The sequence below is a fragment of the Cylas formicarius genome, unplaced genomic scaffold (genome assembly GCF_029955315.1).
Source record: "Cylas formicarius isolate icCylForm1 unplaced genomic scaffold, icCylForm1.1 PGA_scaffold_7__23_contigs__length_41026272, whole genome shotgun sequence".
NCBI classification, from domain to species: Eukaryota; Metazoa; Arthropoda; class Insecta; order Coleoptera; family Brentidae; genus Cylas; species Cylas formicarius.
In genome coordinates this window covers 25,614,278-25,641,118 of record NW_026844352.1, presented here as the reverse complement: position 1 = coordinate 25,641,118, position 26,841 = coordinate 25,614,278, and the positions used below count along the sequence as shown (strand labels likewise).

Below are 26,841 nucleotides of genomic sequence, written 5' to 3'. Positions count from 1 at the left end.
ACCAAATTGTTATTTTTGAACCGACATTCGTGATAAGGGTCGTAGGCAGTGTATATTTCACCTGGTTTTCTGACAGATCGTTAATAATTATGAGGAGAAAGTCGCACAATAAAATTCATTTTGTTCCTTTCTCTTTACAAATAAAGAGCATTACGCAGATACAATAGGAAACGCTCCACAAATGACAGTGATTTATATGAGATGATGGCCCTTTGTTTAGGTGCAGACCTGCTTGACCATTGGCGGCTACCCAGATGCAAAACTTAAAGCTGTGGTTGTATTGAAACATTTTAAGCTTGCAAAAACTTCCAAAAGTTCGTTTGACAGATTGGGGTGACATTGTACAAATTGCACGGCAATTAATAAATCAAGGAACTTTTTTGTTGAGTTTGTAATAAAATTGTAATATTATATAAATTGTAAAACTTTTAAATATAATGGGATAAAGCTTATATATTTTTGTTGTAAAGTTTTAATATGAAACTCTTATTGACTGGTATGGGAGGTGAACAACTAACTCTTTTTCATATCATATTTGAGATTTGTAGTTTGTAGTTGTAGTGTATTTGCTCTTACCTGGTCCATAATATCAATCAACATACCGCAGACTAAAAAGTTTACTGCGGACTAAACAATGTCGTTTTCGTATTTCAGTCACAGAAAGTGGTGGTTTATTCTGTATTTGAAATAGGGCCACATTGGCTAAGTAACTTTAAAATAATTAATTTTAAGGGATATTCTTTCCAAAATCGTATAAAATTCTTTCCGTAATAAGTCAAAGTCCGAATTTTACTTTACCGATTCAATGAAACAAAAAAACAATTTGAATAGCCGACAACACCAAAATATCCCTCAGACCAGAGAAGGAAGTGGCAAATTGCATCCTTTCTTTTTAAATCGTCACTGTTCGTTTTGTAGCTAGAACAACATAACGAACATTACGGTCTTCAATAAGCAATGCTACTTCAGCTGCATTTATCTGTTAATAGACATCTCTAAGATTTCTGAAAGATATTTTTATACGAGGAGATGTCTGTCTGCAAGCTAAGTTCATTTGCAATGGACATTTTTTTATTCAATTTTGTCAGCTAATATGGATACATAAATAATATATAGAATAAAGTATTTTAAATTATAAATGTTAAAAATTTGTCAATAATCATTTAAATAAGCTCTTCTTGTGTACCTTCTATTGGCATAATGTGTACATTCCATAACAGGCAACAGGTGATACTATAAATTAAAAAAAATTGCTCAATAAATAGTAGTTGTCACAACAATATTCATGGTACGCTTTTGCAAATTCATGGTAATTATTAATCTTACTCAATAAATAATGATTCAGTACAATATCACCTGCCGCGGAAAAGTTATGGAACATACATAACACAACACAAAACGCAGAAAGTCATCATTTTTAATCTGAATGCCCGGTTAATAGATAAGGAGTATTCTATAGCGATAACAATGAAGAGGGGTAATTAGCAAGTGTCGATCAAGTATTCTCCATGGACATTTTGTCGATAGTTATAAATGACTATCGGTCTCCAGGAGAGACGGGTAATCTATCAAATCCTTAATACGATAGACTTTTTTTTTACTCCAAAAAAAGTGAAAATGTCGTTGATATTGAATATCGTTTCGCACGATATTCGCAAGCAGAAGCTATAGCGTTTCCGTAACATAAAACCGTGCAATTTGTACAACAATTCCAACCAGTAAACAACATTTTTACTCCTGAATGCGGACCTGTAATGGCGTAGGCGCGGAGACGGCAACTGCGCCGCCATCGTTCATTCTGACGACGCAGACCCGTGATGCTATCTAGTGGACGATCTTTTAATGCGTTGCTGTCGACGAAGAGTCTTGTATCGGCGGTTCGAGTCTCGACTTAGTTGCTGGTTCCTGCTGAACACCAAACACTTAGTGCTAATTTTCTACATGTTCGTAAGGAAGGAAAGCGGTTGGGACCTAGACGTGTCTTGGAAGTTAAACATTGTTGTTGGGTACTGGATTGTGTGAAAGATCTTATCTAGATGTATTCTACCTGCTTTAGCAGGTAGTTGGTGGTTTTATTTACCATGCAACGTCATAGAGAAAGTATGAAAAACTTTCAGAATAATACTTGTTTTGATCCATGATTTACAGTCAATATATTAAAAGCCTCAATTCTTCCCATGTAAAAAAATTAAACAAAATTCTGATTCTTATTAAATAGATCTACTTAGGTATATCAGTGTTAAATCTAAGAGTGTTTGTATCTTTTTGCAAACAGAATTTGAGAGTTTGATATCCCTAAGAAACAATGAAGCAAGAAGTAAGTTACTATCATCGAAGATTATTGCCAACTCATTTGTGTATTATTATTTCAGGATTTCAGGAATGAGTGATTATAATAGACAATTCTAAGTAACATAGTCGCCAACTCATAAAAGTGCCGATTTAAAAAAAAGAAAAGGGAGTTTTGAAATCATGTTACCATGAAAAATCATATGTATTTGGCAATATCATATTAAAACCGTATGAAATTATAAAATAACAATCGTTTAGTAAACAGTCGCTCAGCTAAATACTGCTAAAAAGTACCTATATAATTTATTGTGGGGCTAAAAGTGTCAAAGTTGATTGCAGATATGAACTCAACAATATTTCTTAAATGAACTTAACGTCATATTTTAAACTTTAAACATGGTTAGAATTTATCTTTTAGTTCGATATTTTCCTTTTCTGCCACGCCGTTTCAATTTAAATAAAATTGCGTACTCCTGAGGTCGAAAGCTATCGGATAAATCTGTTGTTAACTTATATAAATTTCATTGAACAAGTTTTAACCGTGGTTCGAAAGAAACTTTCAACATCCAGTCTCTCAATGTAATTTAAAAAGTTTTGAACACGAGAACAGCCTAGATTTGGAAATTATTTTATCACTGGACAATGCTGAAGCTCCTAGACGCCGTTTTAATCAAGAAGATGGAGTAATAACGTCATTCAGAGGTAAACAATATCAGTTTGAAATGAACATTCAGTTAAAGTACTCACAAAATGTATACTAGATAATTAGAAGTATAACATAAATGCAAGACTATATATTGCATACATTTGTTTTACACTAGTTTTGACAAAACATTGTCAAGACAAATTTTTCCAAGAAACTCCCAGATTCCTGGATCTCTACGTCGGTTGTTGATTCAGCGAGTTTGATTTATCAGGTTTGTAAATAGAATTATCCAAGCCGCTCAGGTCGATATATATATATACATATATATATATATATATATATATATATATATATATATATATATATATATATATATATATATATATATATATATATATATATATATATATATATATATATATATATATATATATATATATATATATATATATATATATATATATATAAAATATGTGAAACCGGAACAGAGGTTGTTAATACCTTTGTTCTTTTTCGTTGACCAGGTCTGTGCAATTTTGTGGAACGTATCCGTTAAAACCTATTTCTCGATCGTCTGTTTGCAATCCCAATTTGCGGAAGTAAAATTTATGAAGCGCAAATAATTCATGGTGTGATTTTCCGATATTTCCGACTGCAAATGGTCTTTTCCTGGATAAACTCGAACAGTGCGGGAATACACTCTCGACGGAAATTGCTTCTTCGAATTCCCTTTTCTACGGCTTCATCATGACCGTGTTGATAATTATTATTTTTTAACCGACTCCTTAACTTAGTATAACAGTTTGAGTTCTACAAAACTGCCAAAATGCGTTTTGTAATGCCCCTGTAATATTGAAATGTGACAGTTTATCTAAATGACAAGGTCTCAGAACCAACTAACTGAATAATTTCCGCTTTGTAGATTGATTTCTCAATAATGATGCTATGTCAGACATTTTTTATCCAGATTTGAATTGGAGCACATACGGGGTGCAACAATCTGACGCAGTTTTTTCCCAAATGCACTTTTTCAAAGCGGACGCCTCGCATAAAGTTTAATTAGAAAACCAAAAATTAAAACGATTAAAAAAAAATTAAGGCTAATTCTAGTGTGGCCAATTGGACCAAATTGACTTTATTAATAAGGTTTGTAGCAAATTCTTGTGGAATGGCATCAAATTCTTCCTGAAGATCATGAAGACTATCAATGGTTCTGTGATGGTGTGGGCCGGAATTTCGAGGACACCTGTCCAGATTTAATATTGGTTGAAAACCGCGGCATAAATAATAAATAATATAATGTTAATATTCTCTAAAACGGATGTTGTTCCCAACTCTTATTTTATCAGCGAGAGATTGATATTATTGCAACATCACCCCGCCTGCACACGGCACAAGTAGCTAACGAATATTTAAACGAAGTGGCTATTAAACAAATAGATTGACCGGCTTGCAGTTCTGACCTTAATCTAACTGACTATCTCTGATACCCATTTCATAAATGCATTCGTCGTATCCCTGCTTTACCGGAGAGCCTTCATGAATTACGCTTCGGGGTGAATTTGATGTTATTCCACAAGAATTTGTTACAAATCTTATAGATGAAGTCAGTTTGGCATAAGGAAGCCACACTAAATATTAGCCTTAGTATTATTATATTTAATTTGTTTAATCTTGATGATCTTTTTAGTTATCTAAACATACGGTTTGATGCTTATTTGTGTTGCGTATTCGCAATTTAATCCAAGACGTTTTGACAGAGTGCATCTTCAATAAAAACAGAGATAATGTATTGAATAAAAAAACAAAACGTGATTTCAGTTGAAAATAGCTGCCACCGCTGTTGCATTCTATATAGTGTTCCAAATTTTGTTAAACAATCTTCGCCTCACGTTTATGCGTAAATCGTTACTACAGGACCAACCAACAGTAAAAAAAAACAGCAAAAACAAACCATGTGTTCACGAGGAAGCCAACTCTTAAATTGGGACCAGCTTTTAGTGAGGGTCGATTCGGTTTGGAAATGGCGACTCGGCATTCTAATTTAATAATTGGCTAAATTATCTAGCAATAGTGATGGAGTTGTAAATAGTATATTATGCAACAAGTGCGGTAAACGGCATTTGACTCACGAGTTTATTTGACATGAGCGGAGCGCACCGGAGCGAGTGTTTAATAAAAGAGTGACTTAAAAAGTTTACCGAACGTGTTGCATACTATACTTTTTCTACGACCTATAGTTTTTGGGTACATTTTCGCAAAACAACACGAATACATTCACTGACATGATTGTCAGAATTGACAAACGTCAAAATTGAAAGCGTGGGAAATATCTCCGAAAACATCCGATTGCCCCAAACCCGTGCGGTAAAATCCCGCGAAATGTCCGAAGTGGCTCGGATTCGTGGAAAACGAAACTGACGTGGTAAAGTGATGCTTCTCGCATGCTAGATCGGCGTGTAATTAGGTATTTTACAGACGGGAGTAGAAAAACAAAATATCGTTTCTTAGTTATACTCGAAAGTATTAAACCACTACTGTGCCTGTACTGAAAATAATTAGACTTGTAATTTATATTTAGAATGTTTTGTTGTTTTAATCTTACCTACTGTTATTTCCGGAAATGTGTTACGTCTTCGATATTTTGTATTTAACTTTCAGTTTGAATTTTTATTGACATTGGAAACCCTAGGGGTAAATTGGTGTAGAAGAAGAAGAAGGAGGTCCTAACGTATTCATATTTCATTCAGTAATTCAGCAACATTTTTTTCCCTGAAAACCATGAAAAAACTGAAAAACTAAACAATTCTTTTAATACTCAGATAATTTAATTTTTTAAATTTCAGTATTACAATTTGCACTGCATGTTAATCTTTAGTAGGCAAAATGTCTACACGACAGAGGCATCATTCCCGAAAAGAAATTCTGACAAAACTCGGAATGACCCGTACCACATGTTATCCAAAGAACTCTCTTTCGCATACTTTAAATGAAGCTAACCAACGATTTAAGGCTTGTCATTGCTATAAAGCTCATAACATAGCTGATCTATGTGGGCTGACCAGTTTGAGTTTTAATCGATGGCTATAACAAGTAATTTGACATTTTTTGTTGGCAAAAAAATCCTTTGCAATGATTAAATTTAGGGTTTTTGTTGTTTTCAAAACATTTTTGTTAGCCATGAATCACTACGTTTGTCACAGAAATCTGGTTCAAAGAAGCTATTATTGTGGGTTTTTTACTCATAACATTAACCATCTGTGTAAGTCGAAACCATGTCAAAAAACATTATTTTCAAATAGCGCTGATTTATCAAAATGTCTCTTGTTTCATGTTAAAAACGAACGACCTTAGATCTCGGTTTATTATTTAAATTCAACAAAGAGAAAAATTCTAACTAAACTTTCGTCCATTACCGATTAAATTTTATTTTGCAAACGAAATTACCAAATGGTTCATATTTTCGCGTTGATTTAATCCCGGGGTTAAATTCGTTTTTAATCTCTCAATGTGCGGATTCTAGTTTTTGCAATTATGGTGGACATTTTAGTGCTTACGCTATTACCATTAACGATCACAGCGTAGATTAACTGATGACAAATGACACATGCTCGAGGTCCAAAATGTAAGGGAATATAATGATCCCTTTTTTCTTCAAACCGAGGCGTCCTATTTTTGGAAAACGCCTATTTTTTATCTCATTATTAAGCACTGATCTTTTTTATTTTCATTTATCATCATCATTAGTGTTTATGGATTATGGCTGTAAATTTTAGGAGTACAACAGTGTTAAAATTAAATTGAATGAATTTATCAATTCAATAAATGAAATGAAATTAAACAGATAAAATACTGAACACTTTCTGTTATTTTATATGTGCATTAACATTTAAACGTGCTGAATACTTTACATGTGAATATTATGGTGTCTAGAAAAGATTAGAACGTCTAAAAGTCGAGTCACGGAAAGCATTCAAGAATTTGATTTGCAGATATATTTTTTGAGATACGACGCAAAATTTACAATTTTGTGGACTCGTATACAAAAACTTGCATCTCGCCATCAGAAATTATTCAAAGAATATCAAAACAATGGTTAATCCACTATCGTGGTAACGGATCGTAAATGCAACAATCAGGAATATTCGAGATAATACTCGTGATGACTTGACAATATTTGATTACGGACCCATATACCCCATTTGCTTGCACAGTAATAATTCAAGTTCAACGCTTAATATCAATCGAGTCCTTGCAACAATGAAAACAGAACGGAAGCACCTCAAACAACATTAGTAATGTTCGCTGTTGGGTTTAAACTAACTGTAGTTACGATTTGTAGTATAGATATGCACTATTTATATGTCTTGCTAAGGCTTAGTCTGATTTTAATGGCAGGATAAAAAAAATAATTTCGTGAAAAAAGTTCGAGAATAATTTCAGGAAGATAAAACAAAGTCTACTATTTAAGTTTTTTTTGTATCCTTTTTATTTGACTTAGCATGGTTTAATAGCATATATGTATATTATAACGAGTCTATGACTTTTATCCACGTGTTGCATGTTATACTTTTTCTCCTGTGCTGTTAGTTTTTTAAGGGACGTGAGACTTGACCGTCAGAATTGACAAACGCCAAGATGCTGTGCGGCGAAAACATCCGATCGCTCTTAAACCCGTGACTAAAGACTGGATACATCCGAAGTGGCTAGTGACCCTGCGTGACGAAGCGACGAAGGAGTCGTTTGACGACTTCAGTTTTGTTATGTATGGCTCCTGGATATTACCACATGGTTTGGGCGCAATATTACCCACGGTTTGAATTTTGACCTTTGCCATGTCATTGAATGTATCCGTGTTGTTTTGCAAAAATGTTCCCACGAACTATATATATACAATACAATACAAGATATATTTAACTATTGAAAGTATCTTGCAACTTTCCCGTCATCCTTCGCCAAACATCTCTATCCACGGCATCCCCTTCCCGTAGATTTCGCTCATTTATTAACCTTCTGATAGTTTCATTCCATGATCTACGTGGCCTGCTTCGTTTTCTTTTTCTTGGTGGTTGCCGCAGAAATATTCTTTTGGACCATCTCTCTTCAGGCATTCTCAATAAGCGTCCAAACCATTTCAAGGATCGCCTTTCAATTCTATCCAGCACCGTTTCTTCTGCTTTCATTCGAGCTCTTACTTTCTCGTTGGTTTCTCATTTCTATAGCTATGATCGTTCCCTTTAGATCTCCATTTAAAGTCGACACTTCTGATTCATAGCTCAAAACTGAGTCCACCATTGCTTTGCCCACGGTTCTTAATGGTTATTTCCCACAAACTAATGTTCGTAAAAAAAGTACAGTATGCAACATGTTTGCTAAACTTTTTAAGTCACTTGTTCATTAAACACTCGCTCCGCTGGGTGAAATAAACTCGTGACTCAAATAAAGTTTACCGTATTTGTTGCATAATATACTTACATTTGTTTACATCATTTTAAATCGTTTTTCAATACTGCGCGCTTTGATGTAGCTAAATACTAAAATAAATGTTTTTCCGGCTGCCTAAAGCCTTGATTAACGGTTATTTCATCAAATATTCGCTTTTATATTCCCAGTTATTTACATGCGAATTGCATCGGAGCAAATAGGGTAGAATTTAATTTAAACACTGTTATACTGTTTTATTACGAATTTTAATCGGAGCTCATCGACGCTGGGGTATACTGCTGTTTAATTTTTATTTTTATGGAGGTGAATGACCGAAGTTTAAGTGTTTCGAACACACACCTTTCTTAGTTTGTTGTGCATTTAAGGCGTTTTTTAATACGTGCGTAGGTGCGATCATCATCAATACAAATGGCTATGTGATCTTTGTAACGGTTCTCACGAACTCAGGAAATTCTTCATTCAACTCGTAGTTTTCCGAAGCCCTTTTCCGCGTATCGTACTTCACCAGTCTTTTGAAGAGTTTGTTCAAGCAATTTAGTTTATGATACCTTTAAATATTGTTATTCTAAATGAACTTGCTTAATATTTAGAAACACATATTAAATCCAAAGTAAATTCTCAATATGAATATTATGTTGACGTTATAACTTCCATTAAATCAATTTTAACTTGGTAATTTGATTTTGCGAGCAAATGAATGCTTAAATACAGAGCTTGCTTAAATTTCTAGTAAAATATTGCTGTTTCGAATGTTCACCTGTTTTAATCTAATTATAATTTTGTGTTAGTAGCTAGGCGTATTATACCTAGAAGTTGTCGAGTTTAATATGATAAGGCCGCAATATAGGAAGCGGCGAATTTAATTTCATTAAAATAGAAAGTTGTAGTCAGTCGCCAGGTTAATTCTATCACGGATTTGAAGTTGGACGTTAACATTATTGCAAAAATAACAGGTTATTTAAAAAATTAATAATATGTTAATTTATAACATATAACCTATGAAAAAAAAACATAATTTGCATATATGCGATAATCAATTCCTGCTCGAGCAAAAAATATTGAAAAGAAATTAATATCAACATACACTTCTTTCTGGTCAGTTTCTAACAGTATTTGAATAAACGACTTTGGAGAAGCAGACGATGAAATAAATCAGTTTATTGCAATCAATTAACTACTAATTTAAATTTACATTTAACTTTGATAATTACAAAAGTTTTGGGACAATAGAATTTAATGAAACAATTTAACAGTAGCATCCATTTATTTCAATACGACATTCGAGCGGTCATTTTAAGGAGCGTTATAATTACAAAGGCAAATGATTTTGTGTAACTAATCCCCCAACAACGCTAAAAATAGACGAACAACATTCTTGGTGATTTGATCACTTCGCAAGTTTGATACAATTTATTTCTTTTTAAATACAACAAGCACAAATAGATTTTAACAGCTTTACACTAGGTACGGAGTGAACCAAATTGGTCACTTTTAAAGCCAATAGACGAAAAGTGATGTGTCTGAGGCTCAAATTTTATGAAAACTATAATGGGTTGTAAGGTGTATTTCATAAATATTGTTTCAAAATTTTGTATTTCTATAAAAACATTCTCAAAACAAATTTTTACGCAGAATTTATTGTTTTAAGTACATATTTTTTTTAAACTCATAGTTTAATCGTAGGAAAGATCGAGATTTTTGACCAGGGACACAATTCGAAAAATCTAGCATGCTTGATATTTTTCTTGTTTACTTTTCAATATACGAAGTTTCTAATTGTTTACATTCTGCCGAGTAGGCCGACTAGGCTTTGGGAGGGGTGGTCATAATACAGGAAAAAAATAGGAAAATGATAATGATAACGATAATGTACAGGCACCACGAAAAATATCCAGTTACGAAACATAAATAATAGTGATAGGTTTGGAAAGAAAAGGTGTAAACCATAGAATTATAATCAGGGTAGATGGCATTGTTTACAATTTAATGTGATGACAATATCTTGACGGTTTGAGACAATGTTGCCAGTACTGAGCATCGCCGAAGTTTTCAGTGGATTAATCATATGGCTACTAGAAATATAGGCACTGTCTATGCCGATAGTACTGGCGCTTAAGACGACAATTTTGTTGAGAAGGTCCATTCAACATGCGCATGCGGGAGATTTAAAAATTTGCTTGTGAAATGGCGCAAAGTTGCAGGTTAGTGGGTGAAATGTAGAGCCATTCCCTTCTCTAAGAAAATATCAATGCCTGCGGCGCATCAATTTTTACCACTATATTATCTAATAGCTACATGTTATTAATACATACACAATAAGATTTTTAACTAATAAAAAGTATCAGCCCGTCAAGATATTTTGTGTCCGATATTTCTAGATCAAAAGTTAACTGGAGATCATTATTTGCAACTCTTAGAGTACGGAATGCAACAATATATAGAAGATTTATCCCTAAATATATCAGCGCTGATTACTTAATGGATTTTTTCTTCTCAGGACAAATTAAAAAATCTCGGGCACAGAACTCCTTGTAATAATGTCAACTTCAACTTCGGCAAAGCATATCAGAGGCAATCAATCAGTTAAGAGGCAATCCAAAAACGTTACTAAATGCAAGACATCATACAAGTAGAGTGTATGAGAAATGTGGTCAGGAAAATGGTGGTCACATACAGCCGTATTTAGAATAGTTAGAGTATTTTTTTAATTTTAGTGTGTCTTGTCATTTTTAGTGTCTTTGTTCTACTTTAATTTGAAAATAATTATTGTTGTTGCAGTCTGTCACGGCACTCTTTGAAATTATATAAAAAATTTCTATTTTTGCCGATTTGTCAAAAACGAGTGGACTAAAATATAAAGGGTGTTACATCATTGTAATCGGAATAAGATATTCTATTAAACATATACGTAATATATATAGTGTTGCATTTAAAAAATATGAAGTAGGCTTATATGTCAAAAAATTGATAGTGCTTTGTTTTATATGTCACTTGGAAAAAAAATTGGCTACTAACTCTTCATTTTGCTTTTTTGTTTACCTTGATATCGATAAATCAAAACAGTTACAGCCAATTTAAATGTTATTAAGATAAAATGAACGCACGGTACATTGACGTGAAAGTTTTGGTGAAGTATTTGCAATGATTCTAGAAAGAAGAAATAAGACTTGTTTATATAGTTGTTTGATATGAAATTAATGTAATTATGAACTTGATATTTGTAGTTTGAATCATGTATTTTTTTATTAACAGAATTTACTTTATTTAATATTTCAAATTTATTATATTTTTAAATTAAAATCTCTCCCGCTTATTGCTCCTTTCTGGAATTACTTTCTCCCAATTTACAGGGTTACAATACCAACTCTCCATATTAAGGCAACACCCTTCACTGCACTCCTTTCTTGCCAAAATGCGTGTATTGTCATCATAACAATGGCAATTTTATGAATGACCTATGCTGTCTTTTTTAGTTGGACGTCTGTGGTAAAAACAGTATGCATCGCTAAGGGAAAGGGAAATAGGAAAAAATAGTGATGGAAAATGTGACCGAGTTCCCGATTTCCAGTTAAATTGTATTTTTACTACATATTAGCAGTGCGGGTTTTAATCATTAATTATTATAATAAGTTGTGTATTGAGTGTCTAGGTAAGGTAAGGAAAAATATTTGCCCCTCTCGAACTCCCTATTGGAACTCAAAAACATATTTTTCTAGCAAGACGGGGCGCCCACTCACGACTCTGAATTCATTAGTATTTTTTAGTTACAGCGATTTTTAAAAATGCGCGTTTATGAAAAACTCCCTATACCCATGTGCGGTTTGTATAACGTTTTAATTTTCTCTTTAAAGGTGTCAAATTTGGCCCTCCCTGTCCCTCGATGCATCACGTGGAATCAGTTGACATTCAGATTTGCCTCGTTTGAAGTTACTCTCTTACTTCGTATGGGATCGACTTAGGCGCGAAGTAAAAATTTGGAATATATTTCAAGAATATTGTACAACTCGTATCCAAATCATCGAATTATTATGAATTTATTAGTTAACAAAATTTCATTTGCTTATTATAATAGATGGTAACCATTTTTATAAAATAGGTAAAGCTGCTAACAACTTTAATAATAACCCCCACAGATGATTTAGGATCGTCATAAAGAAAAACATTTACGCAACACCGACTGGAAAAGGGTCTAACATCACATATATGCGCTGAGGATTTTCTCTTTAGAAAAATAAAATATTATCCCGGTTTATTTTATCAATTCGCAAGTTCACTTCCTCGTGTCACATATGACATCGATCTTCCATAGGGGGCCAAAGATATATAATTCCGGGGTTTTCTCTCGAGAATTGAACTCCCAGGAGATATTCGAATTTTTGATTTCTCCGACCGGTTGAACATCGCCCCCATATTTTTACACGATCGACCCTGTGTAGTTTTGGCATTAGGTGGATTGATTGAGCACGGCTCGATGGGACAGTAAATCGCGATCAAGATTTTCACTTTTAAATCAATAAACGGTCTAGTTTCAGCTGAAATTGGTTTGTCATCAAACGAAGTGGGAAAAGGGTAGTCAGAAGGGCTGATATGGAGTTGGTACTTTAATACATCGGGCTTGCAATTAACTGAGAAGTATTCACGTGTTAACCCAACGATAAATTGGAAAACTTCATAATTGGATATCGATTGGATGGGGACTTTTGGGGATATTATTTAATACAGGAAAACAAGAAACCCACCAATTCTATATACAAACTGCGGTGTCAGATTTGCAGAAAACAACCTGGGATTGCTATTATCACATATTTAAAAAAATAATTAAAATCACCAACGCTTTACGGGATTAATTTAATGGTTTCAAAAAATGACTATTTTGACTAGGTAGGTATTCTTCTTATTTTCTATCTCACAATTTTTAAATTCATACTGTCGTCGTACAAAAGATGAATGGACAATTTCCATTTATTATACCTACGATGGCGGATAACTCAGACTAATATCCAAGACGGTATTTGAAACCATAACTAAAAACGCTCTAAGAAATGTCTTATATAGTGTGTTATCCATCAAGTTTGACAAACGACACTTTAATCAGAACTAGTGTCTGAAGAAGTTTATCGACATGTCACATACTTTAACTTTGCAACATAATGTCAAACGTTGTCCAAAATCACTGGAACAAATCCGATTCGAGGTTCCTTAAAGTGGAATGTATAATCATATATAGGAACTTGTTGTGCAGAATGTATTTTTATTGAAACTAACAGAAAACCTAAAACACGTCTGGTTTCATTGAAATTTTTCCATGTCCTCTCTGGCCGACCTAAAAACGCTAGAGAATTTGAGTGGCGAGCTCCACTTATTTTCCATTGTTTCTGCTCTTATTGCTAAATAGGTTTTAAAAAGAAACTCTGATATTGCTTGCACGTTATTAAAGTACCACCAATATGAAGTGTTACAGTGCATTGCTGTGGGCCCCATGCATAAAGTAGGTTGCTATAAATCATTATTAAAAATGCAAAATTTGTCAATGTTGTTAAATTAAGAACATACTGAAACATGAAAAAACAGTATTGCTTTCTAAAATTACTTTATCACAAAAGAAAGTCTATTTTTATTGCAATCGCTTCAATAGAATAACAAAGTTTTCGTACTTTTTAAATGACTTAGTAGGCTTTGAAAACAAATGCCGTTTTAAGTATTTGACAACTGATGTCAGTTCTGTTAATTAGTTTAGACCTGTACATGCAATGTAGAATGTTTGTGTTTTTCCTGCGATTTGACAAGAAGTGACGAGGTAAGTACCATTAATATTTAATTTAGCAAATTCTATGGAGTAAAAAAATATGAAGGCCAACCAGTGCCAAGCAAAAATATAAATTTTTTATTAGGCAAGGGTGTAAACTACTAAAAACTGTTAGCCAAAAATGTCGCAAACAATCGCAAAACTTATGCCATTCAAAAATGCCAACCTCTGAGTGATAAAAATATTAACCATTAATATGCTCTTGAAGTTGTTTATCGCATGTATTGCTTGCGCAATGAGCCAATTATAATGCATTATTTTTATACATATTCTTTTCATTTTATACACACGTTTAAACTCAAAATTGCAAGAGTACTTTTGTTTTTTCGTTTTTAGAAATGTACGAAATATTTAAAAAAACGTTGTTTCAATTCTGAAGTGTCTCTAGTAGGAAAAACCTTGTAGAAGAAATATTTAAATTGGTTGTAAAACATTTTAACCTTAGTAATGAGAATGTTCCGACCAATACACAAAAACAGTGGAAATCGATTATTGAAGATATCTGTAACAAAATAAATGCAAGATGGAGGAAGTGCGGCAAAAGATCTGATCGATTTTTACTAAAGTATGATGAGTGGTTGCAGAATGGCTCTATTTGTTTTGCTAGGGCCCCAACAGAAGATTTCTTTGAAGAAAAAGTACAAAAAACCCTGGGTCGCCCACTTAAGCCCTTTAACCAGATTCTTCATAGATCAAAGAAAAAAAAAGTTGAGCACTAAAAGCCAGTACGGAAGAAATTACATTTGCTGCTCAAATTGCTTTAAGAAATGATGGGAAAAAAGATACAACTAATCTAGTCAAAGAAATCAGTACCGCAGCTCCTGGCAGAGCAACCGTTATAAAACATTGCTGTGAAAAAGATGACGCCCGAAACCCAATACAGTATTCCAAAGACGAAGCATTAGCCATATTTTTAGATTGCAGACTAACCAAGCAAAGCAATATAAACATAGGAAAAAGTGCGATTGAAGCAGGTCGTGAACTATATCTTTCTTATATACAGGTTCTGAGAGCAAAACTGAAATGCTATTCTCCCGATCCCGATGAAACTATTTTTATCAACGAAACTAGAGCTGAAATTATCGACCTTCAAGTATTGCTGGATCATACCGCCAAACGTCTAAAAGTAAATGTACAGGAACCTGTACTTCAACAGCACGCATCAATGTTGGATTTACAAATATTAGACCTTGTTTTAGTCACTAACTATGGATGTGATGGAAGCTCTGGGCACAGTAGATATAAGCAGAAGTTTAAAGGCGAAGAAGTTAATGATGAATATTTATTTGTATATTCTCTAGTGCCAATCAAACTTAATCCAATAAAAGACAAAAATATTCTTCTATGGCAAAACGATCACCCATCTTCCACCAAACTTTGTCGGCCTATAAGATTCTTATTTTCTAAAGAAACTACCGAAATGGTAAGTGACGAGACTAAACAGAGTCGCAAATAAATAAATTAAAACAGACAGCTATAATTTTGGAAAATAATGTTCAAATAAATATTCATCATGTGCTTCACTTAATAATGGTAGATGGAAAACTGTGTAATATACTAACCGATACAAAATCATCACAAACCTGTTATATCTGAAAAGAATCTTCCATTAGTCACCCATGGATTCAAGTTGGGATACTGAGATTGATGAAATTCCTCTGTCAGAAATCTTGCCATTCAAGTCTCAAAGAATTGTTGGGATCAGATAATGAATATTTGCCAAGTGATCTCGGCGGTGGAGGAAGTAGTTCGGTAAGTTTAGAATGTCAATCACCATGATAGTGGCACCAACGACTATAGTGACATACATATTAACTGGACAAAAAAGAACTTTGTGCCTAAGTCGCATGAATTTGATGACAGTCAAAGTGAAATAGATTATTTTTTGAATCTTTTTACTGAAGATACAGCAAGTGTCATAATTTCCGAGACAAACAGATATGCTACACAGTAAAATAAAAATAAATGGTAACATCTCGATTTAAATGAGTTGTTCACATTTCTTGGCTCTTTTATACTCTACAGTCTTTAGCCAAAAAATAGCAAGTGACAAACTCTAAAAAATTTGCATTTTTCAAACAATGAGAATGCTAGGATTGGTGATAGATTGCATAAAGTAAGAAAAGTGTTGGAACAAATAAAGCAAAGGTTTCAATCACAATTCTATCCTTTTGAAAACCTAGTGATTGGTGAAAGTATAATATAAACTGTTTAAAGGAAGACTACTTTTTAGGCAATATATTAGAACTAAGCGCCACAGATTTGGACTTTATTGTCTATATTGACAAGGACGCATATAATGTAGAAGAAAACATTACACGATTAGCAGTCACCGGTAATATTGTAGCTCAGCTAATGAAACCGTAGGTAACCAAAGGAAACTCCCTGTTTACAGATAATTTCTATAGCGTCTTGTTTGACTGTTAGACCTAAAAGACTTTACATGTCGATTCTAAAAGGGTTTGAAGTGGAAAGACAGGAGAGACGTGATGATGATAACAACAATGCACAAAAACCAAAATAGTTCCACTTAGTAAAATTAACAATGCCACCGAAGATCCCTCGAGGAAAGCTGAATGTGTGATTAACTATGATAAACAAATGGGAGCAGTAGGTCGGTCGGATATGATGATGAGCATCATTAATTGTATGGGGAAGACCATAAAATGGTAAAAGAAATTATCCTTTCATACATGTGTGTTGAATGTACATTCCATATTTTTAATGAAACAGACTTGTCCAATTGCCCTTGCTAAGTTTCAACAAAATCTTCTACATGGAATTTTCAAAAGCTTTGTATAAGTTTTATTGGCTATTATTCACATATATTGCTGATTTTTTTCAAGTTCTTCTGTTAATGACGTTAATTTTTGTTGTTGCAGATAGAAATCCAATGCTTACAGCCCACTTCCGTTTCTGCAACTGCTGATATAGCTTGACTACAAATTAGTTCTCTCAACTGAAAAGACAAAAACCGCCTCTAGAAGATGTGTTGTATGCCCATACACAACAGCAAAGGAAAAACAAAGAAAGGTTTCCAGATATATGTGTAAGGACTGTGACAAAGGCTTGTGTGTAACTCCATGTTTCCAGATCTACCGCACAAAGAAAAAATTCTAACAAATACTTTAGGCAACAATATTTTGTATAAGTTCATTTAAATCTTTCAATATTTTTCAAAACTGTTAATTAAAAAAATATATTTTAAATTAAAATAAAGTTATTTGATTAAAAAAAGTACTTTTTTTGCGTTTTTGTAAAGGGTATATATGACAGTCTCCCACAAGGCACGTAAAAAACAACCGTCTGAGTATAAATATCCTCATGGGCATCAAAGATTTGGTCAAGTAACGAACTATATAAAGTTCGCCCTTTAATTGACACACTCCGGAAAACCTATCAAACCTACTATGACTCAGATGAACAGTCGGTAGATGAATCAAGATTATATTCAGGGGTCGCTCATCTCTACGGCAGTACATGCCGCAAAGGAATATAAAACGCGGGTACAAAGTGCGCCTACGTGCTAATAGATCTGGTTATATTTCTGATTTCCGATAAAATGAATTCTACAGAAAAACATTTAGGCACCGGCGTTGTTCTAAATCCGTGCAAAGATGTAAGTGATGAATATCGCGGAGCATATTTTGATAATTTTTTTACTTTATAATATTGGCATGTGGAATCATCCCTAAAAAAGATTACACTGGAGAATGCATAGTAGGGGATTCCTTTTCATGAATTGGATTGGATCAGTAGTAGTGAAACACTAACAATCATATAACGTATGTAGACAAATGCTGAAATCCCTATTCTCTATGCTCAAGAGGTCTTATAGGATTGTCGAAATGAGAAAAGCCAAGATATGTGCATGCTTCAAACCAAATACAAATGCGTTGTACCGCCAGATTTACGTTTCGAAGGTGCAGCAAATATGCCGAAATATGGAACTTCTCTGCGTTGTGCTTGTTGAAACCATTAACATTTTTCAGAATCAATTAATTTTCATTAAAAATAAAGTTTCTATTATTATTATTCATTCATGTCTACCTTATATTAGGATAATCATAAAAATTGGCAAAAAATTTAACTTTGGTCGTCGGGGATAATTGGGTATTTTTGAGTTAGGGAGTACACGTCCTACACCAAATCGATGAGATAAAACCTCGTGCACCAATTAAAATTTACGCGAATTTTCAAAGCGCTTGTCGGAAAAACGCGGCATACTGTCAAAGGCCATTTGGGCTCGAATCGTATTTCTTCCAGCGCGAAGAAATTTTCTCCGAACTTTGAAGTAAATAAATCATCGCCGCCATCAAAAGAACTTGTTAAACGAATTTTGCATTCATTTCTAAATTATTAATTCAGCAGTAGCAGTGGGAGTGTTTCCCTGCCCAAAAAAGTAAATATTACAAAATTTTCTCAGTTATCGTTTGATAACGAAAATTTCTCATTAGGGCAGAAATTGGCTAAGTTCGTAACAGAATTATCATTATTGATACGATTTTAGGTCATTTTTAACATAGGATCTATTGACACTGTTTAATTTATGACTGTATTGATTTAAACAGTTTTAATCTTTTAATCTACTTGAATGTAATATGGAAGATCGGACAAAAGATTTCCCCCATGGTTACATCATTAATGTCAACAAATACCTTTTTCTAGTCCCGTCTGTAAAATACCTAATTACCCAGCGATCTAGAGTGCGACAAGCGTCACTTTACCACGTCAGTTTCGTTTCCCATGAATCCGAGCCACTTCGAATATTTCCGAGATTTTACCGCACGGATTTGGGAGCAATCGAATGTTTTCGGAGATATTTACCACGCTTTGAATTTTGACGTTTGTTAATTCTGACGGTCATGTCGGTGAATGTATTGGTGTTGTTTTGCGAAAATATACCCAAAAACTAACGGTCGTAGAAAAAGTATAGTATGCAACACCTTCGGTAAACTTCCTAACTCACTCGTTTATTGAACACTCGCTCCGCTCGTGTCAAATAAACTTGTGAGTCAAATGCCGTTTACTGCACTTGTTGCATGATTCAACCGTCGTTAAGGTTTTACCACACGAACGGATCGGGAGCGGTTATAGTTAAAAATATTAGTGTTAATATTTTTGTCATTAAGCCTACTGATTACTGAGCTCTTTGATAACGTGTTTAAGCGGTTATATACATAGGTATAGTAAATGTTAGAGGAAACCTCAGGAAGGTCATAAAGGGTTAGGGTACAGATTCAGGCTTACTATATGAAGGTTTTAATTGCATAGGATTGTGTCTAACAATCTTCTCGTTGCTTTTTTTTTTAAACCCAATACGTGGTTGTGTAGTTTTATTTACTATAATACCTTTTTCCAATACTTTATCATTTCCTGTATTTATGATTATACTATTTCTCTTTTTGTACACTAACGGATTTCTTCGGTCAAGTTCATCAGCAAAACACTAACTAACTAAGTAACCAAAACACGTTTTCGAATTTTTTTAAGAGATATTGACTGTTTTCTCAAACATGCTGTTACTTTGACGATAGTGTGGAGAACACGTAACTACGACAATATCTTTATTATTATATTATCTGGTGCAACAACTAGAAACAAAAGTAAAAATATCAGCATTATTACTAAAGAGGAACCTAAACGAATAAATATATTTTTTAAACAATTGATTCTGAGGTTTCGTCTCTGATTTGAATGAACTCAAACCAGTCAGAAAAATGATCGATAACATCCAGTTTTAACCTCAACCTTTGTAGTCTGAGTGAGTATACCTTTTGAATTGGCTTCTTCATTATTGCTGTGATAGGTTTTTATTGTACAACGTTTCGGCTATTAATAATATCATGGTCATTTTGGCAGCCATAACAAATTCATAACAGTTCTTTTCATTTTCTTTGGCTATAATTCACCTTATGGTCCCTCATTGACCTTGAAGAACATGTTACGAACTTTAAAATTTTGTCATATTCTTGAAATAGATAAGATCAAAAACGTACCTACTTTTTAGGCGTATTAAATGGGATGAGAAATAATGAACTTGTTACTATCTATTTTAATTTACCAAAAATTTCTTGAGGATTTTGGTAAGCAAGACCACTCAAGATTGGATTTCAAAAGTTCACACAGAGGGTGCATTATTTCGTACATGTTTTTCACATAGCGTCTGACATAGTTGAATGAGCCAAGTATTCCTTGTAATTCAATTCCATTATTTGGAGGTTTTAACTTACACGAAGATTCTATTCCTTTTGGTTGACTCGCATTAACTTTAGGTTGAGAAAATGGAAACTTTTCTTTGTTAAATTTCGCGTTTACCTCATTTTCCTCTTGGTCATTTTTTTCTACCGATTCATGTGTTTTTTCGGCAACAATCATGTCATTGTGACAGATTGTGGCATTTGGGATGCCAGAAAAATGTTTATCGAATTCATGTTGAAAAAAATAGTGGGAATCAGATAAACAGTAAGGTAATGCTATAAATTTGTAGATTACAAAAAAGTGGCAAAGCAACACTTTCAAGAGCTTTGTTCAAGATCAAAAACTATAAAGAATTTCTTTCTATTCTGTTAACACTTGCATCAGCTGTGACGTTATCAACTTTTACTATCGCTTTTCATTTGACCAACCTACCTAATCCTTAAATTCATCTCGAATAGCAACTGGAATTTTTTTTTTCAAAAATTTCCTTTACTTGGATATTATGTTGTCCTGCAAACTCTCAGACCCCACTAGAAATTTCAATTTATCTTTAAATTTAAATTAATATCATTAATTTGTTTAATCAATTTTAAATTTACGCATGCCTGGCCACCTATGACAACCTACCTTACATCATTAACAATAACCAAATCTTCAAAAAATTCTCTGTCTTTACAATATAAGGTGAGTTCACATTTCCGATAGGTTTCGGGTGATATTCTTCTAATCCCTATCCTAAATTGTTTATCAACTTTTCAACCAACTTCTAACGGAATAACACTCTCTTGTCTTCTATGTCCACAAGTTCTTCAAAAGCACTTACCCAGGCGCTGTTATTTAGATGTTTCACTTGATGTGTGGCAGAATTGACAAAGAATTCTGACACGAGACTGCAAAATGGGACCATTCTGAGTTTGACACCTTCTTATCGGACTGCGAATATGAGTCAGATTTCTTGTGCTTAACAAAATTTATATCATGTGTTCTCTTTGAATAGTAAAGTTTGTTCTGACGTTTTGCAAAATATGATTATTTTATCTAGAGTGAGCTCATCAATTATTAAAAATTCGTCCCTAGTTGTGTTGTATTCCGATCACCGATCGATTCGATCCGGCAGAGTCTTTTCTCCGGGGTTTGATTATTGTCGACATTATAATTGCATGTCTTAATGATTTAAGAAATGATCAAAGTGTTTATCTTCCTTTTACATATTTATCAGTCGCCGTCATCGTATTCCCATATTTGTTAGGGGCTTCTTCATCATTCAGGTATTGGCACAGTAGATATAATTTATTTGCCTTTGGATTTTTGTCGTTGGTGCTATTCACATCCGAATTCTTTTAATACTTTGTAAAACAAAAAAAAAGTATTCATTTCAATATAAAAAAGACGTCTCAGATATAGTATTGAGTACAATGAAGAACCCCAACTTTTTCTTTTTCTAATAGTTAACTTTTTTAAAAAGAATAGAATGGATATTAAAATATTAAGAGTTTTCTGTGGTACAATTATGAAACGCTCCATAAAATTGACACAGGTTAAAATGTCAAGCATGTTAAATGTTTAAATACTAGCATACTAAAATATTTAAAAAGATATAAAGAAGTAAACAATATTGACCGTATAAGAAACACAGAAAAAGTCTAACAATAAGTTTTTTTAACGAAGACTTTAACGAACTTCAATAAAACTAATTTTACAGTTTCAGTTAAAAATCTAAATGCAACAGCAATCCTTTAACTCTGTGAACCACTTTTACATGAAATAATAATAAAAACAACAATTTTATTTTCTATGTTGGAAATTGACCTCGTGGGGTAGTATTTAAATTTAACAGAATGAAAAAAAAAATAAAAAAAAGGAAACAACTTCTCCCGTCCCTATGATATTACATTTTTGATCGATTCGTGTCAGTGTGTTGTTTTGCCAAAAAGGACCTAAAAATTACGTACGTATAAATTACGTGTAACTTATTAAACATAATAGAGTCAACGTTGCTTAGACATTATTTATTACTATATCAACTGAGATTTATTTGACCGACTAGAAGGAATATATTTTTGCGGGGTCCGCTCATAAAATAATTTACTATTTTTATATAAGATATATTTCGCTTCACTTGATCCACACCTGTAAAATAAACGGAATTGGGATTTGAATAATAACTTCTGAAGTTGTTTTCCCAAACTTCCGAACAATAGAGAGGCTGGGGTAGTCAACAACAGCGTGAGGGTATCTTTGAGATAGATACGGCATTTCCTTCTTCCACCTCAGCTCCAGAGAAAAGGTGTTTATGATCTGTCCAGCGAAAAAACTTCCGATTCCTTTAGAAAGGTCGGAACTTAGATATCCCAATAGGAATGGTATTCGTACATGAGTGGAAACGAACGAAAAGAGTATTCCTTTATTTGGGTATTAGTGGTGGAAATTTTATTAAGACATCAAAGCACGGAGGCGCCGTTAAACGCTAACAAGACGAACGGCGAGCGTTCGAAACTCAATAAAAGTGTGTAACGCACACGTAAAATTTTCATCATCTAAATAAAACCGTTTATTGCTTTACCAGAAGCTGTTTTCGGCGCTGAAATGATTTGCCAAATTTTCTTGTTAATTGAATTGAGCGACGACCTGGAGTTTCTGCAGCGTCGTTATTTCCGATTTATCGAGTTCGCTTTTCTGGAGTGTGGGTTGAGTCACAAAAACCGATTTTCTGGAAAACTATTTCCCAGATTCTCTCGGATGATTGTTCCACTTGACGGCGTGTCTAATGGGTAAAAACAGTCGGATCGAGAAATAACATTTACTGGAAATTTAGTATAGTTAGAGTTAGTTTCGCAACAGATAATAATAATTTTTAAAATATAAAGCAAAATTTTTAGAAACATAATGGTACCATGGCCTACTAGTAATGACTGTGCAGGTAGATTTTCAGTTGTAGACCTCTGAATAAATAATACAAAACACTATAAATATGACTTCTCATTTCTATACAAAGGCAACTGATTATTTATATCGTTAGTTTGCCGAATTTCCACTGACCAGACCCTTGTTCGGCAAGAAATGACCTAAAAAATTGTGACCCGTTTCGTTTTTATTTCACGAATTATAATTATAAACTTCTTAGAGCGCGTCTTGTTTGATAGCTACTGCACTACTAACATTTTAGGAGAATTATGGCTAATTAAATTTTTGAGACACAACTGTTATATCAGTACAAACTCGTCTAATATTATACTATTTGCACTTTGGTGAAGTTTTCGGAAGTTGTCATCGCCTTAGTTTATACGTATGATTTGCCCCAAATTTGAGAGACGGTTTGGCGTTAATAAAAAGTTTCTGTGAATCAGGGATAAGATTTTACCCATTATAATTTCTAGAAAGGAGATTTCAGAAAATGGCAAAACTTTAATTGTACACCGGATGTAAAGTGATAACTCTGTAAAAAAATAATTAAAATTGAAAATTCACTTCGAAAAGAAGTAAGATCAACTTTATAATTTTAAATGAAACAACCATATTTGTTTTACTTTTTTATTCTACTGGTAGATCCAAATAGGAAATATTCTTTATCTGTTATCGATGCCTCTAATAGTTTTGGAGATAATAGGGTTCTCAAAGTTGAAGTTCATTTTTCTTGATGTTTTTTTTTATAGAAAATAATTTCATAAAAGTGAACAAAAAAGACATATGTTCGGTGTTACCTGAAGAGACCCTCTTAAAGTCCGATTTTTATTATTCTATATTCAATTTAGAATAATTTTGATAATAAAGCGTGTCCATATATCTGTTATACTTTTTGTGATATTTGCGATTTAAATTTAAAAGTCAAACTAAATTCCAACCGTGTGCAACGTGACGATAACGGTATGGCTGCTGAAACATTAATTGGAAAATTTTGACTGTTAGTTTTGATTGCAGTTGGTTGGTATACTCCGTGACGTAATTAAAAATGATCCGTGTGACTTAGCTATAGTACTACCACTTTAAGAAAACTGACAAACACAATTCCTTTATCTATAGCCTGTGACATTGAGAATACTTTGTGGGCAGCATAGACAATGCATTCCAAATTGTATAGCACTGCCAGAGTCGGTTCAGCCTGAAAGTTACCTGTGTGTCATGTCGCTAATTCTCAACTTTTCTAGCAATGGATAATTTTAGGTATCCAGTGACCTCATGGACAAAAGCCTAAATTAGAGATTGGTTGCTTGAAAAAATCATTTTATTTGACGACCCCCTTGAAATCAGAAAACTGAAGAAATAGCTGCGAAATATGGGTTTGATGTTTTACGTTTACCACCGAATCACTACGAGCTTAACCCTGTAGAGATGGTATGGAATCAAGTAAAGCGATATATGGCAACGAACAACTCCGATTTCAATACAGAACAGAAGAATAAAAAATTTCACTGACGTACATAAAAATTAAATAATGTAAAAATGTTGAGATAAAATTTGGACTCGAGCGGCGAAATTTGTTTGAGGTCGGCCTGATTGTTGCCCGACGCCATCCATGCTGGCAATGGTGCGCTCCATAAGTTTCCACACTGTATTCTCAGTGTGACTTGGACTATAGTATCCAGAGTATTTGCAGTACTTTAAAACATTATGAATTACTTTACAAGAGAGCATCAAATTGGCAAGTTGCTTATTTACGGCGAAGCCAGAAAAAATCGCAAGCTGTTTTTATTCGAAATCAGTCATCATATTGGCAGTCAGTAAACATCAAATACATCAACATCTGTCACTTTCGTAGGAGAATGGACTTTTATAATTGGTAATTTCAAAAGTTCTATTCTTTTTTCGGATGAATGTGGTTTTCCAAATCTTGGCATATTTAGCAGTAATAATTCAACGTTTAAAAACAATTTACATGTAATGAGAGATGGACCCTTCTAACCCAGGTTATTTTATTAGGCTAGGTAATTGTTTCATTTGACAAACTTTTTTTCGAGTGCCATTAAACTGAAAGGTATATGAAAATAATCCAAGAAAATATTATGGCTCACGCTCACAATTCCAAGGATATGTAGACGAAAACTTATACGAAAATTTTCACATTAAAGAAAAGATGTATAAAACACCATTCCAAAATGCCGCCGATGGTACAAATAAAATTAAAGAATACCTAAGAGCCAATCACTCCAATAAAAATTCGAAGAACGTATTATTAGGCGTTTAAATGCCAGTGGACAACATTTTGAGAATTTAATTTATGGCTGATTTACTTTATACTTTTTGAATTTATTTTATTATTTTTTGTTCCCCACAACTAGTTTATTATTCCGTCAAAGTGCATATTACAAATGTGTCAGTTGCATCTGGTTGTTTTCCTAAAATTGTTTAATAACTATAGGTATAACCGGAAATGGTTTTTATTTTATTATTTGTTATTGTCAATTTATGGTTCGTTTGTTTTTAATACTGAAATAAGAAATACCGTCATTTTCACGGTCTCATATTAAATATGTATTTTCTACTCGGTGCCACACGGTTTTGAAATTAGTTTGACTTTAAAATTTAAATTGCAAATATCTCAAAAATGATTGGAAATACATGAAAACGCTATTATAAACTGAACCCAGGACAATAAAAAGGAGACTTCTGTGGGTAGAGTAAACCACTACCGTACAATTTTCAATGTACTTCCGGTAAAAGCGAAAGATTTTTTTGACTTTTACCAAATGGTTTTCTTTAAAAAATACTCAATCCGACATTTTTTTTTGGTTAAAATATGCTTTCTTCTTATTTAAATTGACGTAAAAAATTTATTCTTGGTTCTTGATTTATTATTGAACTTTTTTACCTCTAAAACTATTAGAGCTATCCAAAAAGATGAAGAACATTTCATACTTGGAATTACCCGCAGAATACAAAAAATATACGGGTAAAACCGCAAGTGCTATTCAATTGTTTTATCTGTGAAAGTGTAGCCATACTTTATTTATAAAACCTTTATTGACACCAGGAAAAACAATACCAAAAATTCTGTTAATGGCTAGCTAGTATAATTTTATGAATAAATTCCGGAAACTTTTTGATCAAGCTGGTATGTTAAGTGTGGTGGTGTGATTCATCGAGTGGAGAGCGATATAATGTTAATATGTGTTGATTTTTTTACATGTTATAGTTTTAGTATTTATGTTTATTTTTCGGTTTTCACTTCAGTTTTTGTATTTTTTTCAGTGCGTTGGTTTTAGCGAAAACGCTTCCAATATGGTATATAACTTTTTCTACTCCCGGTTGTAAAATACCTCATTACCCACCGATTTAGCGTACGGGAAGCGTCACTTTACCACGTCAGTTTCGTTTCCCATGAATCCGAGCCACTTCGGACATTTCCGGGATTTTACCGCACGGATTTAGGAGCCATCTGATGTTTTCGGATATATTTCCCACGCCTTGAATATGGACGTTTGTCAATTCTGACGGTCATGTCAGTGAATGTATT

The 26,841-nt window shown here is 33.4% G+C and overlaps 1 protein-coding gene across 1 annotated transcript in view; it reads right to left on the bottom strand.

Moving 5' to 3' along the window:
• Positions 1–26,841, bottom strand: part of LOC132705096 (uncharacterized) — a 115,728-nt gene that overhangs the window by 68,426 nt on the left and 20,461 nt on the right. Inside the window, exon 2 of the mRNA XM_060675527.1 lies at positions 1,750–1,908. Within this exon, the coding sequence (XP_060531510.1) occupies positions 1,750–1,790 (41 nt within the window). The 5' untranslated portion in view covers positions 1,791–1,908. The remainder of the gene's footprint in view (positions 1–1,749; positions 1,909–26,841) is intronic.